At 43.3% G+C, this 13,128-nt stretch overlaps 1 protein-coding gene across 1 annotated transcript; it reads right to left on the reverse strand.

Moving 5' to 3' along the window:
- Window positions 1–1,925: 1,925 nt before the first annotated feature.
- Window positions 1,926–12,217, reverse strand: SPRYD7 (SPRY domain containing 7). The gene is made up of 5 exons (XM_065678286.1): window positions 12,073–12,217; window positions 10,645–10,761; window positions 7,429–7,595; window positions 5,739–5,841; window positions 1,926–3,165 (listed from the first exon to the last, which is right to left on the reverse strand). The coding sequence occupies exons 1-5, from the start codon at window positions 12,176–12,178 to the stop codon at window positions 3,068–3,070; spliced, it is 591 nt and encodes a 196-aa protein (XP_065534358.1). The 5' UTR covers window positions 12,179–12,217; the 3' UTR covers window positions 1,926–3,067.
- Between the last annotated feature and the right edge of the window lie 911 nt (window positions 12,218–13,128).

The raw sequence follows: 13,128 nt of genomic DNA on the forward strand, positions 1-13,128 counted from the left end.
GCTTACATGCAAGTGCTGGAAGTAACCTCCTAAAACCTATTTTGCTGATTTTGTGATCCCTTTCCATCACACCACCCATGCCCTTTGCTCAGCTAACCTGTCACTCTGTCCCTTCTGTGTCATTCTTGGTTTAAAGCTCTCCTGATTAAATTAGCCATCCTATTGGCAAAACCAGCTTTATCCTACATCTCTCCCAAGCAGACACTTACGTGCAAACAACCATAAAACCCAAAACCCTGTCGCCAACACCAGTTCTGCAGCTAATTACTGGTTTGTCCTGTTAGTGCCCTCCTCCTCACTCCCTCTCCCCTCACCAGCAGGCCTGAAATCATCACCTGGGCTCCCACGCCCCTGGCAGTATCATTTGTGCCCACATGGAGTAACAGTAGGAGGTCATAGAGGGCTGGATGAGCTTCAGTACTTCCTCCACTCCACAGCATCCCAGATCCTGGCACCCAGAAGGCAGCAAACCTGTCTGGACAATTGGTTGGGTTGACAGATGGGTGCCTCTGTCCCCTGCAGCTGGGAGTCACCCATTACAATGACTCACTGTTTATCCCTGGTAAGTCTTGCATGGTTTGGAGTTAAGTGGACCATGTTCTTTGCTTGAAGACACACATAGCTCCTCATCAACTCTGAGAGCAGTGAGCCTATTTTGCAGTTGTGTTAGGTGGGGTAGGAACCTTCTCGCTGCCAGAAGTCCCTGGCTTCCATCCTGCCCCTTCTCCAGAGGTTTGCTTACCTTAATAATGCAAGGTAGACGCTGCCTGCTTCCTTGCTGCAGATGGGATCTGAGGCTCTTCAAGCTGTTAAGTTTCAGAGAAAATCCTGCCCACCTGCGTTTCATGTTCTCTGATGCAGTGCAGGCTGCCCACTGCATTCTGCAACTCCTACATTTGGCAGCGCAGCTTCTCCAGGACAGCACCCCTGCTGAAGAGCAGAGGGACACCATTCCTGGCCCCACAGAGCAGTCCCAGCCACTCCCTGCCAACCAGGATTTGCAGGGCTGCATCAGCCATCTGGAGCTCAGTCTGTCTGGAAGCTGTACTGAGTTTGCGTGGCAAGGTTTTGATAGCAGCAGGCCTCCAAGGGTGGCTTCTGTGTGAAGATGCCAGAAGCTTCTGTCCAACCGAGCCAACGCTGGCGCAGCTGGTGAAGAAGCTACGGGAAGGACTCATGCTAGGGAAGTTCATGTCTCCTATGGGAGAGAACCCACACTGGAGCATGTGAGAGTGTGAAGAGTCCTCCCCTCAGGAGAATGGAGCAGCAGAGACAAACTGACCACAACCCCCATTCTCCATCCCTCTGCACTGCTGCTGGGGGTAAGAGGTACAAAATTTAGATGTTAAGCCCAGGAAGAAGGGAGGGGTGTGGGGAAGGTATTTTAGGATCTGGCTTTATTTCTCATTATCCTACTCTGATTTGATTGGCAATACATTGAACAGAATTCCACAAGTTGAGTCTGTTTTGCCCATGACTGTAATTGGTGAACTCTCTCTCTCTTTATCTTGACCCATGAGCCTTTCATTGTATTTTCTCTCCTCTATCCAGCCAAGAAGGGGAGTAACAGAGAGGCTTTGGTGGGTACCTGGTGTCCAGCCAGGGTCAGCTCACCACAGAAGCTTTTGCCCTAGCAATATCTACCAGGAGAATCACTCAAAACATCTACTGGCGACACTGAAGCAAAACACAGGAATGTTTCATTTAACTTCGATTATGTATCCAACCACAGCAAAGCAGAGCAGATTTCAAGGGGAGACGATAAAACTGCACTTTATATAAAACTGAGCTTTATACCATAATGCTGACAAGGGCACCACTCCTTTCAGGCTAAAAAGTTCTACCCAACACCATCGTTTGTTAGAAAGGCTAAAGGGAAGGAAAACTTGGACCACTCAAAATGAAAAGACAGATGCAGAAAACTGTAAGGTGAAAGGCTTTGAGAAAGCTGTTTGTATTTGAAAATTCCAGAATCAGATAATTTCTAAAAATATTTAAATAAAATAATTCATTTATGCAAACGCATTAACCCAGGAAGAGCAAAACCCAAAACACAAACATTCAGTATGAAGATTTTCTTTATAATAAAAATTCTTTTAGGAAGTATATTAAATGTGACAAGAGCAAAAGAAAAGAAAGCATCTCATAATTTATATTCAAGGGCATCACATTTTAGAACAATGTCTTAGCCATCAATCATTCATAAATGATTCACAAACAAATTAAATATGCTATTCCATAAGAGAATAATCTAACTTACAGTTTAAGATGTAAGGCTTCACCGTAACATCTCCTAGCCTTCCCACCTGACTCTTTACATACCCAAACTGAGTGATCTGTACTTGCTCTCCTACAACAGTAATGCAGCGTGGTGGTCCTCAAACACACAGGTAGTGTTCAGGTTTCATTTTTAAGGTCCAACAAAAGAGCATTACTAGAGAGTGTCATTATTTTTTGTGACAATAAAAGCAAATTAAAAGCAAGGAGAAATAAATAAGTTACATTTGCCTGTCTAAGACTGAGGGAACGAACTCAACTATACCTTGCAGAAAAAGTACCTATCTGCTAGTTATCCCATTGTATGGTTAGTCACTGTGAACAACTGGGACACCGCAAGTCCAAATCACATGCTGGACACACAGCGCTCCCTTTAAACAAAGCACGAACTTCTGGTGAAAAAGTTGGGGGAAAAAAATAATCAAGAGAACTATCCATCTCCATAGCCATTGTATGCATAAGAACTATTTGCTTCACAGAGCTCCAGTTTTTTCAAAATACTGAACGTAATACTGATGACAATAACATCCATTAGTATCCTCTTGCATCAAGTACAAATCGGAGGAAAACCCTGCCCCAAACACTCATTTTCAACTACAAACCATTGCCAGAAATCTCATATTTGCAGCACAGTTACCTGGTATGGCGGTCAACACATGAATTCTGCAGACCACAGTTACAAGTACTTACTTAAAATACAGATATGGTTCCTAAACGTAAAGTGAAGCTTTATTTAAGATGACAAAGCTTTTGTAACAGTGCAGGGTGCAAATTTTCAGTACGAAGACATTCAGAAGATTTGTTGCTCAAAAAGGATCTTTTCAAACCCTGGTGGAGGTGTGTGATAAAATTCACTGAACTGACAATCCAGAATGGCACTGTCATCAACTGCAGAAGAGAACCAAAAGAAGGAGTTAGAGAAGGAACACTTACATGTTGATCCTCTACTACACCGTCTTACTAAGTTATACACCATGCCCAAACCAGGAAGAATATTCTCCAATTCATCCATTATAGATATAATACATTTAAAAGACATCCCTTCAACGAATATGTTAAAGCCCTACACACACACCCACAGAGAGGAAATCTTCCTTCTTTTCTGCTGTTTTCTTTGGTCAGTAATGGTCCTTGGTGCAGTCAATGGGAATGGTACCTCTGATTTCACCGTAAGCATTAGCAGGGCTTCAGACCATTTCCTCAAAATCTTTTACTCTATTTCCCCAGAAATCTCCAGACTAAGGACACTGCTGACACCCATGGCAGAGCTGTCACCTCCTCAGCTGCATATTTTTCTGTCCACTTTCTAATTCTGCTGGAGTGTCAGCTGTGTGCAACGATTTTTCAGGAGATTTACAAGGTTTCAGACGTCTGCAATGGTTGGTGTCAGACCATCTGTTTTAGCAAAGACCATCTGATGCAAAGAAAGCATCTTTGCTTCTTTAAGTTGGAAGTTAATGGGGTTTTTTTACAATAACTGTTCCAGTATTCGATCCTTTGCATAATCCGCAACACAAGTGTTTCTACATTGAATGTAGATACACTTCATAGAAAAGAAACTGCTGAGGATTTTAACAGCAAAGCCTTCATATATTGCATTAGCAAATGGAAATACCCAACCAGTCAGAAAAGCAAGATCTTTTTCAAAGACAACTTTCCAAGATGAACCTGGTACACTAGCAATATTAAAACAGGAAAGCTTCACCTCCATATTTTGGCTTAGAATTTAGATACCTCAGAGGCAAGGTAGGAATTTTCACCTCCTAGGCTCACTTAAAACACTTACTGGTATATTTGTTCAGATCTGCAGTACTTAGGCAGTGTTTGCATCTCACTTCCATTTAAGTGCCTGAGGTACAGCTGCTGCAGGGAACAACCTTTAAGTCCATTTTTCTGTTTTACATCCTCAGGCTTGATACTGTGTTTGCCTGCCCTATGATGTTTCTTTTTAAAAGGTATCTGTAGTTCTGGTCTGAATTACAGATAAAGTAAATGCTTATGGAATTCTCTTCTCTATGTTCAAATCCCTTCACGTGATTAGAAGTAGTTCACGTTAAATGAAGAACATCTATAGTTAAAGCTTATACTAAGTAACTACCACAAAAAATTATTTGCAGACCTCAATTATTATTGCTACAAGTAGAAGACATGACAATTATGATGAAATTATGCCCACTTATGGAAGATGATAGTAAGAGCCTGGCAATAAAAAGTCTGTGCATCCTCCAGGCATGGAACTTCTTTAGTCAGAGAAAAATTATTTATGGTACATTAACTTGCCACCAAATGTTTTCTGAGAGCAACCTGCACCTTCATGCTATGTTACACCATTTCCAAAACAGAGGGAAGATGTACCAATTAATTATCACAGCAATTCTCCTCCTGCTGCTCCCGCAGCGCTCTGCACAAGATCCCGCAGTGCTGCAGGGCAGTTACTGTCCGCAAGAGCCTTTTAGCAGCGCCATCATGTGGCTTCGGAACACATCACAGTGACCAGATAAAATTTCCACTCCAGCAACTTGGAAAGATAAAATTTGTCACGTACATTTATAGACTTCAAAGGCTCTACAACACACCTAGAGGATCTCCTTCCTGCTCATAAAATTCAATATTACAAATGCATCAATGGGAACACGACCACAGTTCATCAGGAACCAACCATGACAAGAAAAATTATCCACATCACATAGTTAATGCTATCCTGGCAGAGGTTACTACTTAGATAAAGCTCACACAGGAATAAAGATAAGCTGGGGATTGCTGTAGATGTAACAGAGGGAATCCAAGGAGCAGTTATAATTTGCTGTAAGTTACAAGCCACAAGTGTAGCTTTGATTACACACTGAGTTGGGGGAAGTGCTGCCTTTCACAAGAGATGTTAAACAGAATTCTGACTACTGGGGAACTACAAAACCACCGCCAAGTTCTGGAAAAGTAAATTGTTAACACATGTCTTGGCCAAATTCCAACTTCCATAATTCATAAATTCTTTCTTAAACTGCCTTTGCAGGGATTAACTGGATATGGTATTTGTTTCTTGTTCAAAACTGCTGTGCTGTATTGATGGTTGCTGGCAAAACAGCTACCACAATTTGCTCACCAATTGCTGGATTTCAAAACTGGGCATCGATTTGGTACAGCAGCAAGGAGCTGTACCACTACACAGCAGCAGCTGTACTAGTGCTACATTAAAGTTATTACTTCCAGAAGAAAATACAAACAGCAATTCAGTATCTATTTGCATTCAACACTGAATGCATTTATGAAGTATGTGAAATTCACAGGCATAAATACGAAGCTTCAGAGAGAAAGCAGATTAGCCCACAAGTCTACATGAGTTTGAATTTGTTGTTTTTTCCATCTGCTTCACAGGTTTTTCACCTGGCAATTTTCAGACTGAGTGCAGTAACTCCCCAGCCTTCTGGACCCATACCAAGGAACAGTGAAAATCTCTGACTTACCATAGACCACTGGATAGACAGTCCCTCGGATTCCTGAAGCTGGACAATGCATGTTCTTCCCATTTAAATATACATTTAATTCTACATGGTCATATGTAATGCCCTAAAAGTACAGAAAATTGACAAAAAAACCCATCAACAACTTTATACATGTAAGACTGCTGCTTAATTTAGCGTTCTTAGCCACAGGCAAGTTTTAACACCATTATGCAAACTGCAGCATCCTAGAAAACCTGGCATGAAATATTCCTGCAAAGGACTAGAAGTTAATAAATGACCAGTAACATTTGTATTTGCAGATACTCAGGATTCCTTAATGCTTACTCAGTCTGGATGCAGCACAGTACTGCATACCATATCTCACTCAGTTTACAAAACAATTTTCCAAACTGTTCTTCAACATGTTCCTTATCAAATGTTAAGGATACATAAAATTTTCAATTATTTCAATATTAAGCAGTCTGTAGTCTTCTTGTTTATATCTCCTCATGGAAATAACTTTACTAAAGAGTGGTCTGTCCATGCTTCCATACGGAAACCTCTCTCAGCACATTTACTCTGCCAGCAGCAGGAGATCATGGTTTCATACACAACGCTATAAATATGTCAACTACACAGCAGAAAGCAAACACTAACAAGGTAATAAATTACTTGTTAGGTAAATGACTTCTGTCACTGTTTTGGTATGGCTGAGTGTGACAATCTGTGTTATCCCTCAGTACTTCAGAAAACTATTTCTGTGACATAATAAAATAAATGAAAACTGGGGAATTAGCAGTAATACATCAGCTGCTTTTCATAGAATCACAGAATGGTTTGGGTTGGAATGGACCTTAAAGACCACCTAGTTATAGCCCCCTTGAGGCTGGTCAACATCGGCTGACCAAATGCTGAAACAGTCTGCAACCATCCAGAAAAACAATTTCAGAAGGGGATTAAAAGAATAATATAGTATCTGAGGTAAAGGATGGAGGCATCACCTTAGCTTCTTAGGACTTCTAAATATGAAATTTCTAACCATTGCTACAGGACACTGTGAAAATGACAGCAATAAAACACAACCCTTTGAACAAAGTCACTTAAAGATGGTTTGAGAAACCTGGAATAGCAAGGTACAAAAAAACTTAAGATTCTCCATTTGTTCTCATTCTTAATAATTTTCCCAGTGAGCATTACTCCCCTCCCCACTTAATATCTCACCTTCCCTATAAAAGTTGGGCTAAAAATACAATTCATTTATCATCCAGGACCTATCTCTGCTCAGCTCTGTCCTTCTAATCATTAACCAGTTAGCTATAGGACCTTGCGTTTGGCTGGGCATGGTGCATAGCTCTGTAATGCATTCCAGCACATTCTTTGTTCAGGAAGGTCCCATCCCAATGCAGGATCCTTGTGATGGGAATTATCCATCAGGCAGATACTGCAACTAGACTGCAGGAGAGCATTAGAGGCTACTTTTCGAACACTGGCAAAGTCTGTCCCTCGTTCACAAATATATCAATGAGAACGAAGACCACTGAAGTCCACCGATATCCAGGCTGCTAACCCATTCAAACACAATGGGACTTTGTATCAGCACTTCCTAAACTGGGAGATGCAAGCTGAATGTACTGAAACGGTCTGACCACAGAGCTGTAAGCAAGGGGAATCTAGGAACATCTGGAAAGTAAAGAAGGCTTAAGGAACTCACCACCACATCACCTTCCTGAGGAAGGTTGTTTGCTGGTAGTCTGTTTTTCTCCTCATTGTTATAGTACAGAGCTCCATCATTTCTCATCACCAGGCTATGGACATCTCGACCAAGTGGAATTTGATTCAAGTTTGCTTTCTGAGTTGCAACTCCAATACCCCAAATCCCTAAAATGTGACAGTAACATGGTAAGAAAACAAACAAACGTCATTATTTTGAAGACTGCCTGAATCAGGACAGAATACAGAATGCCAGTGCCATGGCTGTACTACTACTATCTCTTGGACATAACAGAACTATTGCAGGTTAGCCCTGGTAGGCAGCTAAGCACCAAGCAGCCACACACTTCTCCCCCACCGGCCCCAGAGGGATGGTGGAAGAGGGAAGGAAGACTAAAACCAAGAAAATTTTTCTTGTGGGTAAAGACAAAAATTGTTTAACAAGCAAAGGAGAAGTGGAAGAAAGAAAGAAAACAAAACAAACCAAAGGAATGTAATGGCAATCACTCACCACCTCCCACCGGCAGACTGAGGCCCAGCCAATTCCCAAGCAAAAGATGGCTAATATCCCTAAAGCCCCTCCTCTCCCTTTTGTTGCTTAGCATGGCATTACATGGCATGGAGGATCCCCTTGGTTAGATCAGGTTATCTGCCTGGTTGTGTCCCCTCCCCACCTCTTGCACCCCTGCTGGAGGGTCAGAGTGAGAAAGAGAGAAGGCCTTGATGCTGCTCAGAAATAGCTAAAACATTAGCCTGTTATCAGTATTGTTTTGGTCACAAATCTAAACCACAGCATCACAGGAGCTGCTATGAAGGAAGTTAACTCCATCCTGGACAGACCCAGTAAAAGCAGTCAATAGAAGTAACCAGTATGTATCCTGAAAAAAAATCCAGAGAATTGTAATCACTTAGCTTAACTTTTATTCCCAGAAAAATATGACAAGAGACTCTGAAACTGTAGGAGGATGTAAAAAATAAATCAAACTAGCATGGATTTGTGAACAACACTATTTCCTTTTCCAGCTGGTGAGACTATTCTTAGGGGAAAAGAAGAAATTGTAAATACGACAGATCTTGATTTGGTAACGTTTTTGAAACTCATACAACATTGAAATAGTCAGATTATGAAAACATAGTCTAGACCTTTTCAGATTATGAAAACATGGTCTAGACCTTTACAGCAATATAAATGCACAACTGGTTAGAAAACTGTATTCCAGGACTACTCATCACGTCAAATCAAATCAAAAAAGATGATTCAAGTGGGGTTTGAGGTTTTGCAGTGAATGCACAAGGCCAGATACTATTCCATATTCACATCAATTACTTGGGTAACGTGATGATATGCTTGTTAAATGTGCTGCCAATACCAACCTGACAGGACTGCAAGCTCTTCAGAGGCCCCTCAAGTTTTAAATGATCCTGACAAACTGATAAGAGGTCTGAAGGAAAATGCATTTGTTTTTTCTGAATTATGAAGAACAGTAGGAACACTAAGTGGCACAAATACAATAGTGGCTTGGCAGGCAGCTCACAGAATATAATATGGGGGTTATCACAGACCACATGCTGAACATGAGCCTGTGCCCTACTGTTGTGAAAAACTTCTGGACATATGGCACATTAAAGCCAACACACTGTATGTACAACAGATGAAGGATGTCTACTGCTGCTGCAGCTGGAGCACAGCATCCATTTTAAGCATCATATCTCAAGAAAAATAAGTTCAATTAGAAATATTCTCGAACAAAACCAATCAAAAATGTAAAAACATCACCTATAAGAAGACAATAAAAAAAAAAAACCCAACAAACAGCCTGGGGCTGTTTAATCTGGAGAAGACTAAAATGAGGCAAAAAATATAATAAAATTAGTTTCAAAAGACAAAACTGCAAACCAATTTATTCTTATTCTTACATGCCCAGGATGAAAAGGACAAGAGTGTGAACAAGATTCAGATTACACTCCTAAAAGCTTTCAAATGGTCATGGTGACCCCATAGATGACTTTCCAATAGTCAGGGTGACCCCACAGGGACACTTCTGGGAATCAAAGTTTTAATTTAAGTGATCTACAGTCCTCCTGCCTTGAGGCACAGGAATAGGTAAGACACAGCTTGTCTTGTCTATTCCTGTCACAAGGACCAGGAGAGTTTATTTCCTGTGTTTCTCAAGCATAAGAACATGGATATGTATCTGTGTGAATAATGACCATATATGAATAACAGCTGCAGTGGATTCTTCCCCGAACATACAAGATACTAAAATTGCCAAACTAAGACTGATCGGGGGTTTACACACAGTTTAAAACCAAGCAACTGGTTTGACTGCAAGGTGTTTTGGACAGATTTGTGTTCATGCTGCCTGCACTCCAACACAAGTGAAGGCAAACAACCCTTACCCAGAAAGCGCCAGGTTCAAGCTCCAGCTGGTACTGTAAGGCCTGTCTGTCTCTGGACTAACACTTCCCTTCTTCCCTCTCCCTATGTACTTAGGGAAAGAACAGCTTCATTTTCACAGTGTCTGTTGTTTTTAAAAATACAGGGTGATTTTTAACGTCAGAAAACAGGCAAGTCTGGAGCATGCTCCCTACTAGTGAACTTGACTGTATTAGTAAAAGCATAATGCTTCCAAATTCCATTCACTTTCAGCTGCCTTGCACCATATCTGCGCAAAACAAAGAAACAGGGTGCTGAAAGGCTCTTCTTGATAAGGCGGTGTTGGAGTAAGTGCTGCACGTTTGATTTGTAGAGTGAAGTGTAGCACAAGGAGTGTTACCCTTGCTTGGGAAAACACAGTGCATGTTAAAAGCAAATGGAGATAGACAAATAGCTATAAATACTGCTGGATAAACTGCACTATTTAAAAAAAATACTTCACAGCAACAGTATTTTATGTGGTTATAAGCATTTATTTACCAAAAAACATTTCTAACATATTCTAACTGAAAAACATGCATATAACAGCATATAAAACAACATGGCGGTTTTTAGTGTGTGCACTCTTTTAGTAATATACTTACCATGTTTTTTAATATTTCAGAGCCAGGATAAAAAAGAAATTTCCTGTTACACAATGTCAGCTTATAGACCTCTCAACATTCACAAGTTCAAGGATGCAATCAGAAGGATTCATGTGCTCGGCACTGGAGATACGACCACCCGCAGGCAAACCAACACACCTTCCAGGTTTAAAGTTGTACATTTTTGCTGACTAACCTGTGGACTGGATTTTAAACTCAAAATAGCTCTTGTTCTGATGCAAAGGTGCATTGGCTAAGCAGCCTCCCGTGCCACATATTCTTCTGCCGTTTTTAACAATCACAACATCTGTTCCTGCAAGAAGAAAAACACCCGCAAAACTTTAAAACATCTTTAGAAGTCTGGAAGCAGCCCTCAAAAGCCCTAAACACTGAGAACTGGTTTTGTTCTTTCTGCCCACGTAAGAACTTCATTAGCCTATGAGAATTATGATGATAGGCTATACTCTGAAGTAAGAAAAGGAAGGCTGTTTATGGGCTAGTTCATCTTCCAACTAGGGTTTATTTATTCAAAATCTATACACTGCTCTCATTTTGCCTCTTGGGTTTCACGGCACCATACCGATTACAACCTTTGCTCAGCCACATCAGGAGCATAACTCACTATTTAGTCAGAAAGCGTTGACTGCGAGACCAGAACCCTGCACCCTGTCTCTATACACTGGAGGAAAAATGTCTGCCAAGAGAAGAAAAGGCACATTGGGTAGAAACACTGGATGGAACCGCAAGGTATTTAGTTATTCTCTGAAAAAATCCTTTTATTAGAAACATGCCTGCCAAAACAGAGAGGAGAAAAGAAGCCCTCTGCCAAATTTTTCTTCTCCAGTGGAACATTTCATCTTTAGGCACTGTTGTCACTGTCAGGAACACGGGAAACCGCCAAAGTTCACTGATACAAATGAATAAAACCAGACTAGTAATTGTTTGAGTGGCTGGGATCAGCCACACCGCCTTCCCCCTAGCTCTATCCCCTGCTCTGCGGCAGCTGACCCAGATCCCTTCTCTCCTCAACAACGCCCAGGCATAGCTTTGTAGACAGCTCATCCTCAGCACGCAATATGGACCAGACTCCCGTGGCTCGTTCTGCATTTGCATTGCTGTAACCCTCTGCTCTGAATCACCATCCCTTGTGGAATGACCAGGATCTTCAGCCCTATCAGGCTGCCTTCTCTCCTCAGGGAACCCCTCTGAGACTGAGGCGCACCCCTACACACTCATTCTGTGATAAACCTCAACTGAATTTAAACCAAAGTGAGATTTCTTCCTGAAAACTGCCAAATCCTTCCAAAGAAGCAGCCCAAAAGCGACTTCCCCAGCACGCTTCCCTGGAAGGAGAGAGGGCGCCTGGGCCGGGCAGACTCCCCCTCCGGCCGGCATGGTTACACCGCACCAAGGTAACTGCACACCGCTACCAGCGCCGCGCCCAGGCTTCCCGGGCACAACCCTCCCGCTCGCCTCAAGGGTCAGCCCCGCCGCGCCGCGGACCTGCGGCCGTCCCACACCGCCGCCAGCCCTCACTCCGCGCTCTCCCTCCCGCCCTACGGCCCGTCACGGCCGGCTCAAGGGGGGGGCGAAGGGAGTCCATGTCCCGCCTCACCCCGCTTACCCATGCGCTGCGTGTCGAGGTGCACCGCCGGCATCTCCTTCAGCGGGATGTGGCCGGCACCGCCATCCCTGCACCAGGAGAAGCAGCACAACATGGAGGCGGCCATGACTGGCCGTACCCCACCGCGCCGCGCAGGCGCAACAGCGGCCAGTGGGGCGGGCGGGGCAGCGCCCCCTGGCGGACGGGAGGTAGCGGGGCGGGCGGGCGGTCCTTCCCGTATGCCCGCCTCGCCGCGACATGGCGGTGGGCGGCGGGCAGCGGCGGCCGGGTCAGGCTGTGCACGGGGGGCTCGTGAAGTCCCGCACGGCATGAAAAACAAGATGCCGTTAAACCTCCGGCTTTCCTCAGGAAGTGGAAATCCAAATTCAGATGTCCTGCGAGTGCAGGACAGAAACCCCCTACTTCTCTGCCCCTGTGGGGAAACGTGGTGGTGGCTTGAGGTGTCAGTACACAAGCCTCTGCAAGCAGCCGCCTAAAGAACAAGTTACACATATACGTACATGTGAGAATATATACACACATGAATGAAAGGGGAAACTGAGCATGATGGGCAGACAGTGTGCGTCGCGTCAGCATGCCTCACGGTGCTGGGCCACGGGGAAGGGCCTCCATGGAAATGTACCGGGCAGTTACTTCTGTCTGCAAATAACAGGAACACCTTAAGAACCCAATTTTCATTCATTCATTCATTCATTCATTCATTCATTCATTCATTCATTCATTCACTCATTCCCCTCTTCATTTTAATTCTTTCTCAGAAAAGTCAACAGAGACAGGACTCCTCGAAGCAAAGGTTCGTGCGGCCAGGGCCAGCTGCCATGCTTGCCTCGGTGGTGTCTGCTCCCTGTGTGTTTCCCTTTCTCCTCGTCTTCCAGACCTGTCTGGCTTGTGAGTGTTAACTTTTGGGGTCCTGTTTGCTTCTGGAGCACCTCCTCATTCGTTCAGAAGCTTTGGTAAGTGTGAAACTGAACCGCAACGACTGCTGCAGTGAAAAGCCAGTGTGCTATCATTGCACTTAGCAGTTGTTTTGCAAAGCACGCTTTGGGACCAGCTTTG

Source organism: Lathamus discolor, chromosome 4 (assembly GCF_037157495.1).
Source record: "Lathamus discolor isolate bLatDis1 chromosome 4, bLatDis1.hap1, whole genome shotgun sequence".
Lineage (NCBI taxonomy): Eukaryota > Metazoa > Chordata > Aves > Psittaciformes > Psittacidae > Lathamus > Lathamus discolor.

Coding starts and splice junctions, on each gene's coding strand:
- SPRYD7 (XM_065678286.1), bottom strand. CDS start 12,178: ATGGCCGCCTCCATGTTGTGCTGCTTCTCCTGGTGCAGGGATGGCGGT. Junction 10,762..12,072: donor CCTCGACACGCAGCGCATGG/GTAAGCGGGGTG, acceptor TTCTTCTTGCAG/GAACAGATGTTGTGATTGTT. Junction 5,842..7,428: donor CTCAGGAAGGTGATGTGGTG/GTGAGTTCCTTA, acceptor CTGTACTTTTAG/GGCATTACATATGACCATGT.